The following is a 21,756-nucleotide window of genomic DNA, read 5'->3' as shown; positions in this document are numbered from 1 at the left end:
AACAAAGTAGTGTGGCTGAAGGCAGAGTTGTACATTTCGGTGAGACCTCCTTCAGTGGACATGAATGGAAACATTAAATCAAAATCCTGTTCTCTAAAGACCATTTAGTTGCAAGATGTCCTTCTCACACCTCTCATTAGGTGTTGTGTTTTGGCTATAGCCTACTGTACTGGATAACTAGGCCATCTCTTCCCTTCACCCTAAAATATTGTCATTTAGGAGACCTTGAGATAATTTCAAAGTATATTTGTTTTATTTAAATAAAGCCTTGACTAGACTCCCATAAGCTTCTCTTCCTATTCCCAAAGCTATGCTGGATCCATACAGATTTGCTCATGAATATGTTTGTTAAAAAATGCAAGGGCTCTTATCAGAATCAATCCCCTATCGACATATTGAGTTATTCGGTCTCTGTGCTCCTAATGGAGGGGCACTATGTCCAGCCTCTGAGACATGCTAATGATGATAGCCTTCCCTGAGAGGGTTTGAGGACAGGGCCATTGAAGGGCCATGTTCATTCTTCGTTTCTGCATTAATGCAGCCGTTGGCCCTTAATGGAGCATGCCAGAGGCTTTTTTTATTCATACATCAAAAAGTTCAACATAACCACTCCATGAAATAATACTTCTAGATTTGGCATCTGAAGAGTGAATGAGTGAGGATGTTGGTCTCTGTCCAGGTGTCCTAATAAAGCATTGATTTTCCTCTCTGCCGTTTGCACGGGCTCTTCACCCCATCCATCAACAGAGTTCTGTTCTAGAAATGTCCTGTTGTGTTGTGTGTCTGGGAGCGTTCCTTCAGTTCATGTAGGATTTCCCTCCCCTCAATCAAAGCATGGCCTAAAATAGGGAAATAGCTTAGGCCTAGCCTACTTCATGATATGTAGCCTACTTGACAAGGCCTTAAGGCCATTTTGTGGATTAGACAGTGATGTGAGCCATCAGGGGAGTGCTCCTGTTCTATGTAGTAGGGCTAAAATATACATGTATACTAAACATTAGGAACACCTTCCTCATATTGAGTTGCACTCAGCATGGACTCTACAAGGTGTCGAAACTGTTCTACAGGGATGCTGGCCCATGTTGACTCAAATGCTTCCCCTAGTTGTGTGAAGTTGGCTGGATGTCCTTTGGGTGGTGGACCATTCTTGATACACACGGGAAACTGTTGAGTGTGAAAAACCCAGCAGCGTTGCAGTTCTTGACCCAAACCGGTGTGCCTGGCACTTACTACCATACCCCATTTAAAGGCACTTAAATATTTTGTCATGCCCATTCATTCTCTGAATGACACTCGTACACAATACCTGTCTCAAGGCTTGACCATCTTTATTTTACCAGTCTCCTCCCTTTCATCTACACTGATTGTAGTGGATTTAAGTGACACCAATAAGGGATCATAGCTTGCACCTGGTCAGTCTGACAAGGAAAGAGCTGGTGGTGTTAATGTTTATACTCAGTGTATAGTACTGTATATCTTATGGCAGGTGTACCCAATTACTTATGCGTGTTTCTGTGTTAGCCGAATTGGATGAGCTAGCCCTACAGTGTGATGAGGCTGACTCAGAATAGGTCTCCTGTTAGTAACATCCTCCTTTCTAAGTAATGATACTTCTGCATGACATTGTTCCTAGCTCACAAAAAAACAGAGTTTACTAAACCGCTGTCATTTTGTACCACTTGAAAGTCAGAGCTGAGGGTGCTTCTGAGTCTGCTGAATGCCATATGCCAGTTCTGAGGTAGGAGCAGTGTGCTTGCTGCCCTGGCTCTGTCCTTTTATGCCACTCCTTGGTGGAGCATCTGCGACACTGCACAATTTAATGCAGCTGCTGCCACAGCACTGTCCTCTGCTCTCTGCCTTTGTATGGGGACAGACAGGAACTCTGTGTGCTTTACAGAGAGGAGCCGTATGGGCCGCTGCAACACATGCTTCACTCAGCACATTTGGGTTCTTTATGCATTTGTTTTTGGTTAATTATATTCATTTTTGAATGTCAATTTATTTGAATGACTTTGGTAACTTACTGTATGCCTTGTTGCATTTTTCCCCTTGTTGTTGTGGCAAAATGACGAGTATTGGGCCTAGGCCCATATTATATTCATTCCCTTTTAGGCTTTATATTCAGGTCATTTGATTGGCTGTTTGATGGTCGAGGATCAACTATTGATATTCTAGTAGTCAAAAGATTGTAAAAAATAAAGACTGAAATAAGTTCTAGCCTGTATATTGGGGTAGGTTATGAGCTTAAAGTAAAAATGGCTCATCTCTGTATCTTGAAGTGCTTTACTCTGCCATTTTGTGATCACTGGCTGAATGTCAAGATTTTAGCTGTAAGCCTGCTGAAAGAAAACATCTCCCTCACAGAATATTGTGGTCTTTACCAATAAAAGTACTTTTTGCTATCGCTTGAACTTGGTGGCCAGATCTTTCGCTGTACAATTTCTCATACTTTGGTGTGAAGACCAATGTTGATGGTCAGACAGGGACAGTGTTTGATAAAGATACCAGCAGGGTGGAATTATTTTGTTACGTAGTTTTTCCACAAGAGATTAGCCTAAACCTAATTGATCTAATACCTCCAGCATAAAATAAAACTAACAAACACAAGAAGCCCTATAGGCTATGTTAATGGAGACCTGTGAAGTGTCTAGTCACTGCCCGGCTATAGCCTATTGAGTAAAGACTGAGAGGAGAGAGCACTAAATGTGTTCACTGATGCATACCCTCTGAGGTGAACTCTCTCAAGATCTAATTTCCAGTGACAGTTATAGCCTTTCATGTTTTATGGCTCTGCCGCTCAGGAACATGTCCTTTTCTCACTTTCACAATGAATGAGACCTTGGCCATGTCTGAATACCCATACTAGCGTACTGCATACTATTTACTCATCGTACGTGCCGTTTAGTGAAAAGTGTGCAACAGCCGCAACTCAGTAGTGCCTCCTGATTGGCTGAGTGTGGGTGGATCTTTCCAAATTCAACAGACACGCATCACATTAACCAGCCTGATAATAGCTCATTTCAAATTTGACAAATGTTTTTAAACTCTGAATAGAATAGGAATTAATTTATAGGCCTACTCATGCTGGTTATAGGCAGACTATCGCATACAACCTATACCATAGCCCATCTATCCTATATGAAAAGGACTTGGTTCCATTTCATCATATTTATTAGTGAAACCAAAATGAACTAACATTCTCTACCAGTTAAAGTTTGAACACATCTACTCATTTGAGGATTTTTCTTTATTTTTACTATTTTCTACATTGTAGAATAATAGTGAAGACATCAAAACGATGACATAACACGTATGGAATTGTGTAGTAAACAAGTGTTAAACACATTTTTATTTGAGATTCTTCAAAGTAGCCAGCCTTTGCCTTGATGACAGCTTTGCACACTCTTGGCATTCTCTCAACCAGCTTCAGGAGGTAGTCACTTGGAATGTTGTTCAATTAACCTAAAAGTTCATTTGTGGAATTCCTTTCCTTCTTCATGCGTTTGAGCCAATCAGTTGTGTTGTGACAAGGTAGGGTTGGTATACAGAAGATAAAAGAGAAAAGACAATCCATCGTTACTTTAAAACATGAAGTTGAGTCGCAAAAACCATCAAGTGCTATGATGAAACTGGCTCTCATGAGGACTGCCACAGGAATTGAAGACCCAGAGTTACCTCTGCTGCAGAGGATAAGTTAATTAGAGTTACCAGCCTCAGATTGCAGCCCAAATAAATGCTTCGCAGAGTTCAAGTAACAGACACATCTCAACATCAACTGTTCAGAGGAGACAGCTTGAATCAGGCCTTCATGGTCAAATTTCTGCAAAGAAACCACTACTGAAGGACATCAATATTAAATGGATACTTGCTTGGGTCAAGAAGCACAAGCAATGGACATTAGACTGGTGGAAATCTGTCCTTTGGTCTGATGAGTGCAAATGTGAGATTTTTGGTTTCAACCGCCATGTCTTTGCGAGACACAGAGTAGGTGAACGGATGATCTCCGCATGTGTAGTTCCCACCGTAAAGCATGGAGGAGGTGTGATGGTGTGGGGGTGCTTGCTGGTGACACTATCAGTAATTTATTTAGAATTCAAGGTACACTTAACCAGCATGTATACCACAGATTTCTGCAGTGAAACTCCATCCCATCTTGGTTTGTGCTTAGTGGGACTGTAATTTGTTTTTCAAAAGGACAATGTCCCAACACCTCCCAGGCTGTGTAAGGGCTATTTGACCAAGGAGGAAAGCGGTGGAGTGCTACTTAAATGACCTGGCCTCCACAATCACCTAACCTCAACCCATTTGAGATACCTTGGGATGAGTTGGACCGCGGAGTGAAAGAAAAGAAGCCAACAAGTGCTCAGCATATGTGGGAACTCCTTCAATCATTTCTCATGAAGTTGGTTGAGAGAATGCCAATACTGTGCAAAGCTGTCATCAAGGCAAAGGTTGGCTTCTTTGAAGAATCTAAGATATATTTTTTATTTGTTTAACACTTTTTTGGTTACCACATGATTCCATATGTGTCATTTCATAGTTTTGATGTCTTCACTTTTAATATACAATATAAAAATTTTTAAGAAAATCCTTGAATGAGTAGGTGTGTCCCAACTTTTGACTGGTACTGTATATAAATTCAATCAAATAGCCTATTAGACACAAAAACTTATCAAATATTCAAATCAAAAAGCTATTACACAGAAAAACGTGGACAGTCGGGTGCATCACAAATTCAGAACCTTCTGGACAGTAGCATAATAAACTAAATTACTGATCATTGGGAACTAGATCAGAATGCCTGGTAAGGCTTGACCAAATAAATAAAATAATAGCCTGCAAAACGGCCTAGCCTGCAAAACTAAAACAATCCATATGTTCAAATCAAAATGCGTGATTAAGATGACATCAATAACGCAGCATAATCCCAAGTCCCCGGTGCCGACACATTAAGAAATCAAAAGATGGTGATTTAGTTTAAAAGCTCTGCCGAAGGCCAAGAGAAGAATGAGCAAGGCAGTTAACCTACAGTTCCCCGGGCGCCGAAGACGTGGATGTCGATTATGGCAGCCCCCCCCGCACCACTCTGATTCAGAAGGGTTGGGAAAATGTGGAAGACACATTTCAGCTGAATGCATTCAGTTGTACAATTAACTAGGTACCCGCCTTTCCCAATAAACACTTTTCAGTGAAAAAACTGAAATCCACAGAGTATAAAAAATACTTATCTTTTCAAAGATGTAGCCCACGATGCATTTACTTTAAGCACAACAAAACTACTTAGCCTACATTGGTCACCAATGCAGAAGCTTTTGCATCTTCCCAATTAAGTAGCCCAGTTTCTTCCAATGCATTGTGGAAACGTGTGCATTGAATTCTACTAGATGAAGAGCTGAACACGTCCTTTAAACCGTACTTGTTTTTCCAAATGTCCCATACCATTAAACATAGAAAAATGTCATGCTGAGAATGTGTCCCGCGTGAGTGATTGCATTGTTTCCCTGCTATTTGTTATTTTCGGTAGCACATTCCCCATATCTAATTGGTTTGCTGTTGTCAAAATCAAATCATCTGGGCATATAAAGTATACTTAGCATACTCAAACTGCCTACTATTTAGGATGCGAGTATGGCTATTCGGGCATGGCCCTTCTCCCCTAGCACCCTTTTTTCCTCTTGTTTCTCTCTCTTTGTCTCTCTCCCATTTTCTCATACTCTCTGCTTCAGTGGGTAGAGGTTGGATGTGAGTCTGTGGATGTGTTTTTGGCCCTAAGTATGACTTGCCTTTGCCTGATATATAGCAGTATATAGGACTGTGTGTCAGTTTGTATATGAGTCTGCACAGGCTGCTGGTATTTAATAGCGCCTGGTAGGTTGTCTCGAGCACTGATGAAGATAATTACTGTAGAGCGAGTGTCTCTGGGGAGGGCAGCCTCCTGCAAGTAAATCCTCCACTCACTTCTCTCTCTCCCGGGGCAGGCCTGCAACACAAGCACGACTCACTCCCCTACTACCACCACCCTACATGATTTAGCCTACACATGACTTGGCAGTGACTTAACCTTGACTTGGCAGCATTTTACTGCCAAAGTCAAACAGGAAATTAAATGGAATGAAAGGGAATCCTGCAAAGCTCAAACGTATGTGCCAGAGAATATCCTACTTTCAAAGAGAATAGGAATGGCAAGCATATAAACGCTCTCACGCTGTGTTGTCACAATACCAGTATTTCGATACTAAGACGTAAGGAAACAAAGGAAGCAGAACAGGAAGCGGACTACATTTCTTGAGGAAAACAGTCCTAATTGTTGGAAAGAACAGTCACATTTGTTTTATTTTGCGAGCTATAGCACAATATTTTACCTAAGTAGGTTTTAAAGGACCATAGAGCTCAGTCTGCTTCGTGTTTTCTTTTTTTGCCATGGAAAATCTGGTATTGTAGTATCGCGATACTGATATTGCAACAACACTGTTAATGCTGGTGCCTCAGCATTTCAAATGTTGACACTAGCATTTCCTGTGACAAATTAAACACTAATCATTAGTGATTAGGCTTGGGTCATACCCCGGTATACAGTACAGATGGTATATTTCAAAATATAGACGGTATGATTTTGGATACCATAACAACAACAAAAAGCTAAAGCAGCGCCCCTTGTGTGCACATTCGGTAATACCATATACCCGGAAGTGAGGGGGGGCACAGTGTTACAGAAACATTAGGTACAGAAACATTAGGACGGTATCTGCATTCCTACCAACCCTATTAGTGATTGGTGAAAATAATCGATAGTTATATATCGTGATATTATTTTTGGATGATATTATATTGATATTTGACTTGAAGTATCAATTAATATTTTTTAAATTTAAATTGCTACTGTGGGTAGCGTTAGCTAGCGCTAGTTGTCCCTTCGCCTTGTTCTTTATCTTCTTTTTAAAAAGTGAGCAAACATGTTTTCAGACCTTTTATTTCCATGACTGATCGAAACTAGTTTTCTCATGCTCTTGTCTCTACAGCAGACATATGGTGAGCAATACGTTTTAAACATCACATCGCAATAAAATTGCAGTATCGAATCGCAATACATATAGAATCATGAGTCATAATGCGTATCGTATCCGCTCCAAAGTATCGTGATAATATCGAATTGTGAGGTCACTGGCAATTCCCAGCACTACTAATCATGCATTCCTGCATGTGGTTCCATTGTGGGGAAAGAAATCCACATCAATAACTCCCTTCAGACTGAGAGAACAGGCAATGGGATAAAAGGGCTATTTATGAGCGTGGCAGGGTAAAGTGTGGCTTTAGTCCTTCCTTGGTATTACAGTGGTGTACTGGTATGTGGGTCTCTCAGTTAGTGTACTGGGGATAAAGTGCTGTTGGCATCCCACTCCTGTATTGTTTGTCACAAGGTAACTGTCAGTGCCTGGAGGGACACAACCAGCCCCAGTTCGCATTCAGCAGCTGTTGTTTTAGGATCTTTTCCTCTCCTTTTCCCCTCCATTTTCTCCCTCTTTGGTGACAGAGAGGAGTCATCCCTAATCGCTCTGAGGTTTTTCCTGCTCCCCCTCTCCAACTGTTCACCAGGTACACGACAGCTGCTTATTTAAGGTGGTATTTTTCAAGTTGCCAGAAATTAAAATGAGTTTGAAAATAACTTTTTTTTCTCCTCAGCAGACTTTGTCAGAAATGGTCAGATTAATATTGAGCTCCACTGGTTTTATTGTGCCAACTCATGCTAGCCGGTTAATGATCTACTTACTGTGAAGAACTCTCAAGCCAATGTTAGCTCTGAAAAGCAGCCCATTCCATCCTAAAGATGTCTCCTGTTGAGTCCACAGAGAGCCAACACCACTTCTCATTTTTCAATGTTATTATTTTTAAGAGGCAGGCGTTATTAGGCCGAAACACTGTAGGCTCTTTCTGCTTACTTCATAACACTCAGTGTGTGCACTTACTATAATATAACACACACACAGGGCTCTACAGTGTGACATTTTAGTCCTAAATACCTTCGTTGTGTGCTCTGTGTAAAAACAAAAGGGTCAGCGTAGAGCCCTGACACACACACACTAGGGTTTCGTTAGCCAGTTTTTAATGTTTTTTTATCTTTTAGAAAAGCCTATAAATAATTGGCACCGGCCAATTCTCTGTGAGAAGAAAAAAATCCCATTGCGTAATAGTGTTTTTTAACCTGTGTGTCGTACGGCAATTGCTCGGCCTCTGACCGCAAGGCACTTCAGAGGGTAGGGCATATGGCCCAGTACATCACTGGGGCTAAGCTGCCTGCCATCCAGGACCTCTATACCAGGCGGTGTCAGAGGAAGGCCCTAAAAATGGTCAAAGACCCCAGTCACCCGAGTCATAAACTGTTCTCTCTACTACCGCAGGGCAAGCGGTACCGGAGTGCCAAGTCAAGGACAAATAGGCTTCTCAACCGTTTTTACCCCCAAGCCATAAGACTCCTGAACAGGTAATCAAATGTCTGCCCGGACTATTTGCCCCCCCAAACACCTTGTTTACGCTGCTGCTACTCTATCATGTAAACATAGTCACTTTACCTATACACTCACACTCCCATCCACCACCCGCCAAATCGTATTTTACGCTACTGCTATTCTTTGTTCATCAGATGTGAGTTTCTAGATTTTTGTTTTAGATTCCGTCTCTCACAGTTGAAGTGTACCTATGCTAAAAATTACAGACCTCTACATGCTTTGTAAGTGGGAAAACCTGAAAAATCGTCAGTGCATCAAATACATTTCAGGCTTCAAACATAAAGATATAAAACTGTATTTTTTTGTGAAGAATCAACAACAAGTGGGACACAATCATGAAGTGGAACGACATTTATTGGATATTTCAAACTTTTTTAACAAATCAAAAACTGAAAATTTGGCGTGCAAAAAACTTCTTCACAACAGTATCTCGGACCTGCCTGGTGTGTTCCTTGTTCTTCATGATGCTCTCTGTGCTTTTAACGGACCTCTGAGACTATCACAGTGCAGGTGCATTTATAGGGAGACTTGATTACACACAGGTGGATTGTATTTATCATCATTAGTCATTTAGGTCAACATTGGATCTTTCAGAAATCCTCACTGAACTTCTGGAGAGAGTTTGCTGCACTGAAAGTAAAGGGGCTGAATAATTTTGCACGCCCAATTTTTCAGTTTTTGATTGATTTGATTACAGTAGGCCACATCAGCATACAGTACATACGTAGGCTACATCAGCGCGTCACACACCACTTTGCAATGAGCTGGAGGCAGTATGCAGTTTGAAACCATTTACTTCATTGTTGGAAACCTGAAAGTTTTACCACATAGTATGAGGCATGTGTCTTACCTTGCTTCAATGTAGCCTAGCCAACATCACACCCTATCTGTGGAAGCAGCGTAGCCTAGTAGTTAGAGCGTTGGACTAGTAACCGGAAGGTTGCGAGTTCAAACCCCCGAGCTGACAAGGTACAGATCTGTAGTTCTGCCACTGAACAGGCAGTTAACCCACTGTTTCCAGGCCGTCATTGAAAATAAGAATATGTTCTTAACTGACTTGCCTGGTTAAATAAAGGTATATATATATATTTTTTAAGTCCAGTAGCCAAAGGCACAATCCTGGTCATATTAGTAAACCATGCTAGTTGTTGCATATTAGATCTCCCCTCTTTCAGTTAAGAACACATTCTTATTTACAATGACGTTCTAGGAACAGTGGGTTAACTGCTTGTTCAGGGGCAGAACGACAGATTTGTACCTTGTCAGCTGGGGGATTTGAACTTGCAACCTTTCGGTTACTAATCCAACGCTCTAACCACTAGGCTACCCTGCCTGCATCTTCTGTTAAGATTAAGTACCATAATCTAAATGTGATTTTTGCCATTCTTAGCGCTGTGAGTGGACACCATAATCAAGTTTTGCACATTTCTCAAATGTCTGGTAAATGAAAATGGTGGTGCTGGACATTTGACCAGCACATCTTCCTAATGTTAACCCTGACACCACACACACACAGCTAGTGTTCAGACTACAAGGTGACTGCATAGGCAGTCCCAGAGATAACCTCACACTAGATAGATGAGGAAAGGACAAGAAACTTGTTTCTGCTTGCCTCCTAGTGAAGTGGGCATGAGAGAGAAGGTACGTGGCACCTTTTAAACAAGGACAATGGTCAGATATTCCCCACACACAACTCACCAGCTCACTCTAACACACAACACTGTGCCCCCCCCTCACTCACTTTATAACATGCAACACCTCACACTACTAGATGAGGAACAATCCATCACACTGAAAACTGGTTGTTGCTGTGTTTTTAGATACCCCAGAGACTCATGAGCAGCTCCTCTTTGCTCTGTTTGTGGTGTCCAGCAACTTAAGTGTGGGTAAATGCACTGCTCAACTTAGGTCAACAGAAGGGTTTTGAATTGAGGCAGTGTAAGTCAAAAGCACTTCATATTAAATGCTGTTGTGAGGCTGTATAAAAATCTGTTGCCATGTCATTGAACTGTTATACTGTTATATATAGGGCATAGTGCCAGTGTGCCACTGCCATGGGGCTGTCGCATGGTCTTGTTTCACAGTAGAACGTCTGACACCCCCTTGAAAGAAATAAAAGTAGGCATACATGTGAAACTCACTTCATTCCAGGCAGAGACACAGGAAATGACCCACAAATGACCCTCATTATTCAGTGATGTGAGGGAGACCAATCAGCATACTGCTGTACCTTCTATGGAAGCTCGGATTTTCTGCCCTAATGAAGTCTCCAGTGCTCCTTACCCAGAAGGTGGTAGCAGTGAACAATGCATGCTAATACAATACTACGCCAGAAAGTTAAGGTTACTCTTAACACCATTCACCAATCATGCCGTTGACCAGAGAGGGCTACGGATGATGTACCTTCTATGAATGCACCTATATGCTACCCTTTTCTTCAGAAATAACTTTGAAATCAAACTAATTGAATGGATGACTAGAATCGTAGATTTTAACATATTGATTTCAGTAAGCCTTACAGTAGGCCCAGTTCTTGATGGTCTTGTTTCCTTGCTCAGTTCAGAGTTCCTCCACTCAAATTAGTTGTGGATGCTCAGCGAAGTGACCTAGTGCTCTTAGCCTGTATCCCCTTTCTCTCCTCTTCTCATGAACGATGGAGAGCTCCCAGGCAGCTCTGTTTTGAGAGTAACGGCTTGGCCTTGTCATACCACTCTCACCACTAAGTCAAATGGCAGAAGCCCCTCCCCTCCTTCCCCTCCTCGGTATCAGCCTTCAGCCAACCTTTCCTTGTCAGTATGCATGTTTTAAAGGATGTCTGAAATACGACTTGTTTGATCAGCCCCTCAGACTTTGTTGCACTTGAGGAGGCCTTCATTATTCATCAGCATGTCTTGTAGTGGATCAGGACAGGATTACGCCTTCTGGCCCACACACAAGCTCTTAAGCAGGGACAGAATAAGGAAGGAGAAATTATTTCAAATTTGCACAAATAACCTTGAGACTTGGAGATGATGAACAGTATGGTTTGCTGCTTTTGCAGAGGCAAAATCTGTCATGTAACTCCTGCAATACAGAATTAGTCTTTAGGCTAGACTGCCTGAGTCCTCCTATCAGCAGAGAAATGTAGCCAAAATGACACTCTCCATGACCAAGACACTTGACTCGTCACAGTCGTCCCTTTTAATGTCACAATTAAGAATTGCAGCAGCCTTTCACATTGTTAAGGAAAACAGACTGACTGCACTGTGAATGCACACACTCAGGGTAATGGGCCGACCTGACAACACTGAGGGATTCCAACCTTAACACAAGTGTCTCACATTAAAACCCAATGTCTTTTTAATAGTGCTAACAGCTGGAGCATGACAGCCTTGCTGCATTTGCTGACTGAGCAAACAGTTTTAACATAGCCTAGGCCTGTCTGCCTGTCTCATTATGGGGGAGAGGCGGATGGAGGGGGGGGGGATGGGGGCAAGACTGAGAGACTGAAATGGAATGAGTGCACCCTGGAGAACTGAACGTAAACAAGACTTTATCAGAAACACCTGGTATGGCTATTCCTCTTAACTGAGAGTCAGTCAAACCTTGAAGAACATCTGGGCTGCATGGATCATTCCTGAATGTAAACAAGACTTTATCAGAAACACCTGGTATGGCTATTCCTCTTAACAGAGTCAGTCAAACCTTGAAGAACATCTGGGCTGCATGGATCATTCCTGAATGTAACCAGATGTTCAAACAACAGCTTGTGCAGTGTAAAGACATCTTTGCGCATGTTGGCTTAATTTAAAACATGTCATTAGAGGAATGACATTTTCAGGCTGGCATCAAGGATGCCAACATGCCTGTCAGTCTCACCTGGCTCAAAGTTGAGGAGAGATTGACCTCAGCACTACTGGTCTTTGTGCGAGGTGTTGAAGGTACCGAACCATCTGTTCAAGCAGTTGGCACATAGTTCAGACGGGCACTCATCGGTAGAACACAAGCCATGCAACCAGAGGTCTCTTCACAGTCCCAAGGTCCAGAACAGAGGCTGGGAAACGTGCAGTATTCAATAGAGCCATGACTACATGGAACTCTCTGCAACCCCAGGTAACACCCCTGGTAACACCCCAGGTAACAGGTAAACTAGTAATAAAACTACATTTAAAAAAATGATAAAAGAACACCTTACGTCATGACGGGGACTGTGAAGATGCACACAGACATCTGTATGTTTTTTTTGTATTGTATTATGTACTTATGTGTTATACGTGGATGTCTCGCCTGGCTATCTTGAGATGAATCCACTGGCTGTGGGTTGCTCTGGATGCTAAATTACTCGATTGTAATGTAAATGTAGTGCTATATACAGTACATTACGTATTTTATTTGTTGTGCTTTGATTCCTGTTTGGACCCCAGTAAGAGAAACCACTGTCTTGGTGGCAGATAATTGGGGATCCTAATCCCACTACTACGCCTCACAGAAAACCTGTGCCTGTTTAGTGTTAGTCCCTAGTACTATTAAATTTGAGGGGCATAGAAAACCATGTTTTATTTCTTATTATATTCAAGTCGTCATCAACAGCTGCGTTACCTGATTTTGGATTCCTTTTAGCTACTGGGTGTATATCTAGTTATTTCTTCAGTGAAATACTTGGTTACTTTATCAAAAAATGTCAACCATTCTCTCTCTCTCTGTCTGCAGTGTGCACGGGTGAGTTCCAGGCGCTGGCTGAACCTGCAGGAGTACCAGAGCAAGAAGCTGATGCAGGAGAGTGGGGTGACTGTCCAGCGTTTCTACGTGGCTGACAATCCTCCCGACGCCCTGCAGGCCGCCAAGAGACTCAGTGAGTGGCTATCATACTAACACACACTGCAGAGTACTGACACTACCATTCACACTAGAACTATATGTACAATATGCAGGTTGAAGAAGTGGCATTTATTAAGTTTATCAAACAATACTGGTGGTGATTGTGGTGTTTCTGTACTGCAGTTTGTTTGAGAAGTTTCCTGACACTGTGACTTCGTTTCAGCTCTCTTTGCATAGCAATCCCCAGCCAGCTCTCTTCCAGATGTGCAAATTGCTGTGGTTCATCCTGGCTGAAGTGTTATCAAGTTTAAAGGTGTGGGTGCACGAGGTGTGTTTGGGAGCGGGGCCCAAGTTCATTGTGCTCTGTGATCATGCAGGCTCTATTCTCATCACCCCACTCAACCATGTTAATTATTTTCACACACTTTCTCTTTTCAGTTTCTCTTTCACTGTATCGCTCGGTCTGTCTTTTAACACACACACAAGTTATAATTCAGTGTCCTTGACGGCCCTTCTCTAGCACATTGTTTTTGTCCAGTGAGATGTTGGGTGCTAAGGGTCTGCCAGGGGTTTTCTCAGTGGTTTGGCGTTGATGCAGGCCAAGATAAACAAAGGAGGAGGTGTAATATCTCTGTGACAGTCCCTGTCGTGCTCTCTCAGCGCTGAGAGAGTGGGCCAGCCGGATGGACGGGGCCCAAATACTGAGCCCTCGGCAGACCTACTCTGGCCAGAACCTTTGGCTGCTGTAATCTCTTGTTTATCTCTACCAACACAATGGACTTTTCTGTTGTCCTGTAGTGGCTCTAGAGCTCTCTCTCTCTCTGTGTTGTCATGTAGTGGCTTTAGAGCTCTCTCTCTCTGTGTTGTCATGTAGTGGCTCTAGAGCTCTCTCTCTCTCTCTCTGTGTTGTCCTATAGTGGCTCTAGAGCTCTCTCTCTCTGTGTTGTCCTATAGTGGCTCTAGAGCTCTCTCTCTGTGTGTTGTCCTGTAGTGGCTCTAGAGCTCGCTCTGTGTTGTCCTGTAGTGGCTCAAGAGCTCTCTCTCTGTATTGTCCTGTAGTGTCTCTCTCTCTCTCTCTCTCTCTCTGTGTTGTCCTGTAGTGGCTCTCTTTCTCTCTCTCTTCTCTCTCTGCTCTCTCTCTGCTCTCTCTCTGCTCTCTCTTGGTCTGCTCTCTCTCGGTCTGCTCTCTCTCGGTCTGCTCTCTCTCGGTCTTCTCTCTCGGTCTGCTCTCTCTCGGTCTTCTCTCTCTCGGTTTGCTCTCTCTCTCGTCCTGTAGTGGCTCTCTTTCTTTAGTACTCTTTAGTACTTCCGGCGCCGACAGAGATGGCCGCCTCGCTTCGCGTTCCTAGGAAACTATGCAGTTTTTCGTTTTTTTACGTGTTATTTCTTACATTGGTACCTCAGGTCATCTTAGGTTTCATTACATACAGTCGAGAAGAACTACTGAACATAAGAGCAGCATCAACTCACCATCAGTACGACCAAGGATATGACTTTCGCGAAGCGGATCCTGTGTTCTGCCTTTCACCCAGGACAACGGAATGGATACCAGCCGGCGACCCAAAAAAACGACTTCGTAAAAGGGGGAAACGGAGCGGTCTTCTGGTCAGACTCCGGAGACGGGCATATCGTGCACCACTCCCTAGCATTCTTCTCGCAAATGTCCAGTCTCTTGACAACAAGGTTGATGAAATCCGAGCAAGGGTAGCATTCCAGAGGGACATCAGAGACTGTAACGTTCTTTGCTTCACGGAAACATGGCTCACTGGAGAGACGCCATTGGAGTCGGTGCAGCCAGCTGGTTTCTCCACGCATCGCGCAGACAGAAACAAACATCTTTCTGGTAAGAAGAGGGGCGGGGCTTATGATTCATGGTTAACGTGACGTGGTGTCATAACAACATACAGGTACTCAAGTCCTTCTGTTCACCTGATTTAGAATTCCTCACAATCAAATGTCAACCGCATTATCTACCAAGGGAATTCTCTTCGATTTATAATCACAGCCGTATATATTCCCCCCCCAAGCAGACACATCGATGGCTCTGAACGAACTTTATTTGACTCTTTGCAAACTGGAATCCATTTATCCGGATGCTGCATTCATTGTAGCTGGGGATTTTAACAAGGCTAATCTGAAAACAAGACTCTCTAAATTTTATCAGCATATCGATTGCGCAACCAGGGCTGGATAAACCTTGGATCACTGCTATTCTAACTTCCCGGACGCATATAACATTACATTACATTTAAGTCATTTAGCAGACGCTCTTATCCAGAGCATATAAGGCCCTGCCCTGCCCTCCTTTCGGAAAAGCTGACCACGACTCAATTTTGTTGATCCCTGCCTACAGACAGAAACTAAAACAAGAAGCTCCCGCGCTGAGGTCTGTTCAACGCTGGTCCGACCAATCTGATTCCACACTCCAAGACTTCTTCCATCACGTGGACTGGGATATGTTTCGTATTGCGTCAGACAACAACATTGACGAATACGCTGATTCGGTGAGCGAGTTCATTAGAACGTGCGTTGAAGATGTCGTTCCTATAGCAACGATTAAAACATTCCCAAACCAGAAACCGTGGTTTGATGGCAGCATTCGCGTGAAACTGAAAGCGCGAACCACTGCTTTTAATCAGGGCAAGGTGACCGGAAACATGACCGAATACAAACAGTGTAACTATTCCCCCCGCAAGGCAATCAAACAAGCTAAGCGTCAGTATAGAGACAAAGTAGAATCTCAATTCAACGGCTCAGACACGAGGTATGTGGCAGGGTCTACAGTCAATCACAGATTACAAAATGAAAACCAGCCCGTCACGGACCAGGATGTCTTGTCCCCAGGCAGACTAAATAACTATTTTGCCCGCTTTGAGGACAATACAGTGCCACTGACACGGCCCACAACTAAAACATGCGGACTCTCCTTCACTGCAGCCGACGTGAGGAAAACATTTAAACGTGTCAACCCTCGCAAGGCTGCAGGCCCAGATGGCATCCCCAGCCGCACCCTCAGAGCATCCGCAGACCAGCTGGCTGGTGTGTTTACGGACATATTCAATCAATCCCTATCCCAGTCTGTTGTTCCCACATGCTTCAAGAGGGCCACCATTGTTCCTGTTCGCAAGAAAGCTAAGGTAACTGAGCTAAACGACTACCGCCCCGTAGCACTCACTTCCGTCATCATGAAGTGCTTTGAGAGACTAGTCAAGGACCATATCACCTCCACCCTACCTGACACCCTAGACCCACTCCAATTTGCTTACCGCCCAAATAGGTCCACAGACGATGCAATCTCAACCACACTGCACACTGCCCTAACCCATCTGGACAAGAGGAATACCTATGTGAGAATGCTGTTCATCGACTACAGCTCGGCATTTAACATCATAGTACCCTCCAAGCTCGTCATCAAGCTCGAGACCCTGGGTCTCAACCCCACCCTGTGCAACTGGGTACTGGACTTCCTGACGGGCCGCCCCCAGGTGGTGAGGGTAGGAAACAACATTTCCACCCCGCTTATCCTCAACACTGGGGCCTCACAAGGGTGCGTTCTGAGCCCTCTCCTGTACTCCCTGTTCACCCACGACTGCGTGGCCACGCACGCCTCCAACTCAATCATAAAGTTTGCGGACGACACAACAGTGGTAGGCTTGATTACCAACAACGACGAGACGGCCTACAGGGAGGAGGTGAGGGCCCTTGGAGTGTGGTGTCAGGAAAATAACCTCACACTCAACATCAACAAAACTAAGGAGATGATTGTGGACGTCAGGAAACAGCAGAGGGAACACCCCCCTATCCACATCGATGGAACAGTAGTGGAGAGGATGGTAAGTTTTAAGTTCCTCGGCATACACATCACAGACAAACTGAATTGGTCCACCCACACAGACAGCATCGTGAAGAAGGTGCAGCAGCACCTCTTCAACCTCAGGAGGCTGAAGAAATTCAGCTTGTCACCTAAAGCACTCACAAACTTCTACAGATGCACAATCGAGAGCTTCCTGCCAGGCTGTGTCACTGCCTGGTACGGCAACTGCTCCGCCCACAACCGTAAGGCTCTCCAGAGGGTAGTGAGGTCTGCACAACGCATCACCGGGGGAAAACTACCTGCCCTCCAGGACACCTACACCACCCGATGTCACAGGAAGGCCATAAAGATCATCAAGGACAACAACCACCCGAGCCACTGCCTGTTCACCCCGCTATCATCCAGAAGGCGAGGTCAGTACAGGTGCATCAAAGCTGGGACCGAGAGACTGAAAAACAGCTTCTATCTCAAGGCCATCAGACCGTTAAACAGCCACCACTAACATTGAGTGGCTGCTGCCAACACACTGACTCAACTCCAGCCACTTTAATAATGGGAATAGATGGGAAATGATGTAAAATATATCACGAGCCACTTTAAACAATGCTACCTAATATAATGTTAAATACCCTACATTATTCATCTCATATGTATATGTATATACTGTACTCTATATCATCTACTGCATCTTTATGTAATACATGTATCACTAGCCACTTTAACTATGCCACTTTGTTTACATACTCATCTCATATGTATATACTGCACTCAATACCATCTACTGTATCTTGCCTATGCCGCTCTGTACCATCACTCATTCATATATCTTTATGTACATATTCTTTATCCCCTTACACTTGTGTCTATAAGGTAGTAGTTTTGGAATTGTTAGCTAGATTACTTGTTGGTTATTACTGCATTGTCGGAACTAGAAGCACAAGCATTTCGCTACACTCGCATTAACATCTGCTAACCATGTGTATGTGACAAATAACATTTGATTTGATTGTCTCTCTGTTGTCCTGTAGTGGCTCTGGAGCTCTCTCTCTCTCTCTCCCTGTGTTGTTCTGTAGTGGCTCCAGAGCTCTCTCTCCCTGTGTTGTCCTGTAGTGGCTCGAGAGCTCTCTCTCTCTGGGTTGTCCTGTTGTGGATCCAGAGCTCTCGCTCTCTCTGTGTTGTCCTGTAGTGGCTCTAGAGCTCTCTCTCTCTGTGTTGTCCTGTAGTGGCTCTAGAGCTCTCTCTCTCTCCACCTCTCTCTCTGTCTCTGTGTTGTCCTGTGACGCCTCAGTGGATGTTTGTCCAACTGCTCTTGACTCAGTTCAAAAGTGAGTGACATACACAGTTTGTGTGTGTGTGTTACACTCGTTGGCAACCTCAGGTCATATCATAGTCGGAATGTATACTGAGCTGCCTGGCTCCCTGTAGACAGTAAGCAAGTCTTTGCGAGTCTCTAGCCTCAGACTCCGAGCCCAGTATCAGGGTCCCTCTTGAGAGGGCCAGGAGTTCAGCAGCACCATGGGGAGTGGAGGTGACCAAGCGCTGTGAGCCCTGATGCATGTACACTCTCTCACTCCCCAACACCCTCCCTTCTGTCGGGCTCACTTACCCATGAAGCAGTGGACCTGACAGCTCAATTGGAGTTGGGCTATCTGGAGGTCCGCTCATGTACAATAGAGTAGAGAGACTCTCTAAAGTGGATGATGATTGATTTTGCCATTTACCATTTAGGAGAGAACTATTCATCTTGGATCTGAATCAGCAACTGTTTTTAAAAGAGGAAAGCAGCGGTTATGGATTTCTGATGTGTCATAACGATTGCCACATCCATGTTTTGGAGCGAGGGGCAAACCTTAACTAGCCTATTGCTCACGTAAAGTAGACACATTTATTGGCCCCTCACTGGGACTGCTGAGTACTGGATGACTAAAGTACCTCTGTGTTCCAGAGGGCCACTCTGTGTGACAGACTGACACTATGACTCCTGCCTGCATGCTCAGAGCAAATGACCCAGCAGCACCTGTCCCAAACACAGCCCTGTATGGAAGGCACAGACAGGAGGGGGTGTAGATTTTAAAAGCCCCCTGCACCATTTACTAATCTAACTGTCACAGAAAGGCAGCTCTGGTGTGGTCCTCATCAGTTACATTGTGTACCAGGGTTTGCGTTAGCTGGTAATAGCCATCTTTTCCCCCCAAAAAAATCCCATTGCGCTTTTGCCTATTAATTGATGTGAAATACCAGTCGATACTGCTCAAACCAGTAGCCTTTTTCAAATCAACTTGCTTTCATTGTCCAGTAGCCAAATACACAATCCTAGTCATATTAGTAACCAATGCTCTCTGTCACATGTGACCGCTCAAAATGGTCTTTTCCCGCTAATTGCATTATGGAACTAACATTCACACTGCCTCACATTTGTTGTCTAATTCCTCACATTTGCAGACTGATGTAAGAGCCTACTATTCCTAATGTGATGATTTAGATTGGATAGTCATCATTTTGGCTAATAATATAATTTGTTCCCTGTTCTCAGAAAGGACTGTTCAATGCAGTGGAGTAGGCCTAACCTACATGTCTTCTCTCTCTGCACAGGAAATTTTATGCAATTCAACTACGCTTTATATAACTAGAGACATGAGCAAATGTCTTTTTTTATATGAGAAATTTACAGGGTAGCCTAGTCTACTGACAAAAAGATCCATGCAAATAACATTGTCTGATCCATATATTAAGCCAATGAAAAGTGGAGACACAAGTACAATATGACATCCATCTAACCTGGAGGAGAAAAGGATTGTCCAAAAACAAACCGAAGTGCCACTGACCCAATGATAAAGACAGTGAAGATCTACACTCACCAGGGATATGGCTGCTGTTCTCTGCTGGTGCAAATAAAATCCTTTTCAATTAAGACCAGACGTTTGATAACTGAAAGACATTGGTTTCTTTTCATTCTCTTCTCTTTACAGCAATAGCCATTTGTTTTCTCAACAGTTATTCCGCGATTGTACTTTTTGATATTGCGATATGCCTGGATTTTGCGATATGCCTCTGCTTTTCACTAACAGTTGCAACTCAACAGTCATCTAGGCCTATTTTTTTAAGAAGCTAATGATCCTCTGTGGTCAAATCATTCTTTCTGGTGTAGAAAGCCTATTTTGAATGATTTTATTTATGTATGTTTTTATAGAATAAGCTAATTAGGCTATCATTTTGGCAATTCAATTTACTTTAGGGAAAGCTTTCCTAATGGAAACCCTGGAGTTTGTGTGTGTGTGCGCGCCACTGTGATTACACTGCCTAGGCCTTGCCACCGTGCCTCTCAACCACATCCCGCCAATAAGACTTTGGCATTAGAGGATGCAGCAGTCATGTGCTGATGGGGAAAGGAGTGACAACTTCTCTGTCTTATGCTGAGTGTCTCAATATATTAACCCAGAGGGGTGTTTGACACATCTAGCAATGCAGTGCCCCGCAATGTGCTGACGAAATGTCTCTCCTTTGAAAACCTATAGGATGTTTGTGAATTTGAGAAGGGGCTGTCTATTTTTTTGCGTTTCTCCTCTGCAGAGCAGAATAGTCTGAACACCTTATCAACAATCATATTCAGTGTCTGTCAATGGAAGGCTGAGCTGCTTTCCCCTCAACAGGGATGCTATCAAACACACTGGATATGGAATCAGCTTTTGAATATAGCCAGTCTGGCATTTTACCATTTTGAGATATGACCGCAGCTCATGTAATGAATAAAGATGATTTTTATTTTCATCGTTGCCCAAGCCCGTCCAGCCATCTAAACTCAAAGACACACAAAAGCACCCCCCCACCCCTTCCACACACACCTGTCCCAAGCAGCCAATGGGCGTTGTGATTATTTCAACCACTTTTTAGAGCACAACACTGTTGACGGATGCATCTGCTGAGTAAATCTTGATGGATTTTCACTCTAAATTCCCTATTATACTGTATTTGTTCTTCTCCTGCGTCTCCGGGAGCCTTCACGCCTGCCAGGCTTTCTGTCTGAGCAGTGATCGACGAACCAGACATTGAAAAACATTTGCTCTGATTCTATCTTCTCCATATGTTGAGCTTGTTTGATGAATGTGAGAGCAACATGCATTTTATTTTGACACGCATGCACACACAGATGGTCACATTCTCTCTCAACACAAATGACATGTTTTGCTCCATTCCATTCAATGTGCAGTAAGGTTTATTTTCTCAGTAATAAAGGGTGCCTCCCTACATACAGTATATTGGCCCACACAACATGCTGTGTCTTGAATCCAAAATGATTAGGACCCAATTCCTTAATAGGTGTGTGATTTAATGTGACTTAACAGGAATATTTACCAGTATATACGGTAGGAACGTCTATTATGCTCGAGCTCTTATCATGCCGTCTCAATAGGCACAGGTTGAGACGGCTTGTGGGATCCTATAGGCTTTGTGTGTTTCCTTACTAATGGTTGTATGTTAGCTCAGCAACATACAGCCATTTGTCAATTCAGCACTGTTGTCACATTGAACACTTTGAATACATCCTGACAACTAAAGTCCAGTACTCCAGGTGTTCTCTCTCCTGTTCCTTTTTCTCCCCCTCTCTCATTCCGTTTCCTTGTCACTTTTCCTCATTGGTTT

At 43.5% G+C, this 21,756-nt stretch overlaps 1 protein-coding gene across 3 annotated transcripts in view; it reads left to right on the top strand.

Moving 5' to 3' along the window:
• The window catches only part of LOC124002942 (succinate--CoA ligase [GDP-forming] subunit beta, mitochondrial-like), a 124,703-nt gene that overhangs the window by 7,798 nt on the left and 95,149 nt on the right, over positions 1 to 21,756 (top strand). For all 3 annotated transcript variants that reach the window (XM_046310795.1, XM_046310793.1, XM_046310796.1), the window contains exon 2: positions 13,194 to 13,335. In XM_046310795.1, the coding sequence (XP_046166751.1) occupies positions 13,194 to 13,335 (142 nt within the window). The remainder of the gene's footprint in view (positions 1 to 13,193; positions 13,336 to 21,756) is intronic.

Source organism: Oncorhynchus gorbuscha, linkage group LG18, assembly GCF_021184085.1.
Source record: "Oncorhynchus gorbuscha isolate QuinsamMale2020 ecotype Even-year linkage group LG18, OgorEven_v1.0, whole genome shotgun sequence".
Classification (NCBI taxonomy): Eukaryota; Metazoa; Chordata; class Actinopteri; order Salmoniformes; family Salmonidae; genus Oncorhynchus; species Oncorhynchus gorbuscha.
Note: the sequence above shows the minus strand (reverse complement) of the source record. Positions and strands in the feature narration are given on the sequence as shown.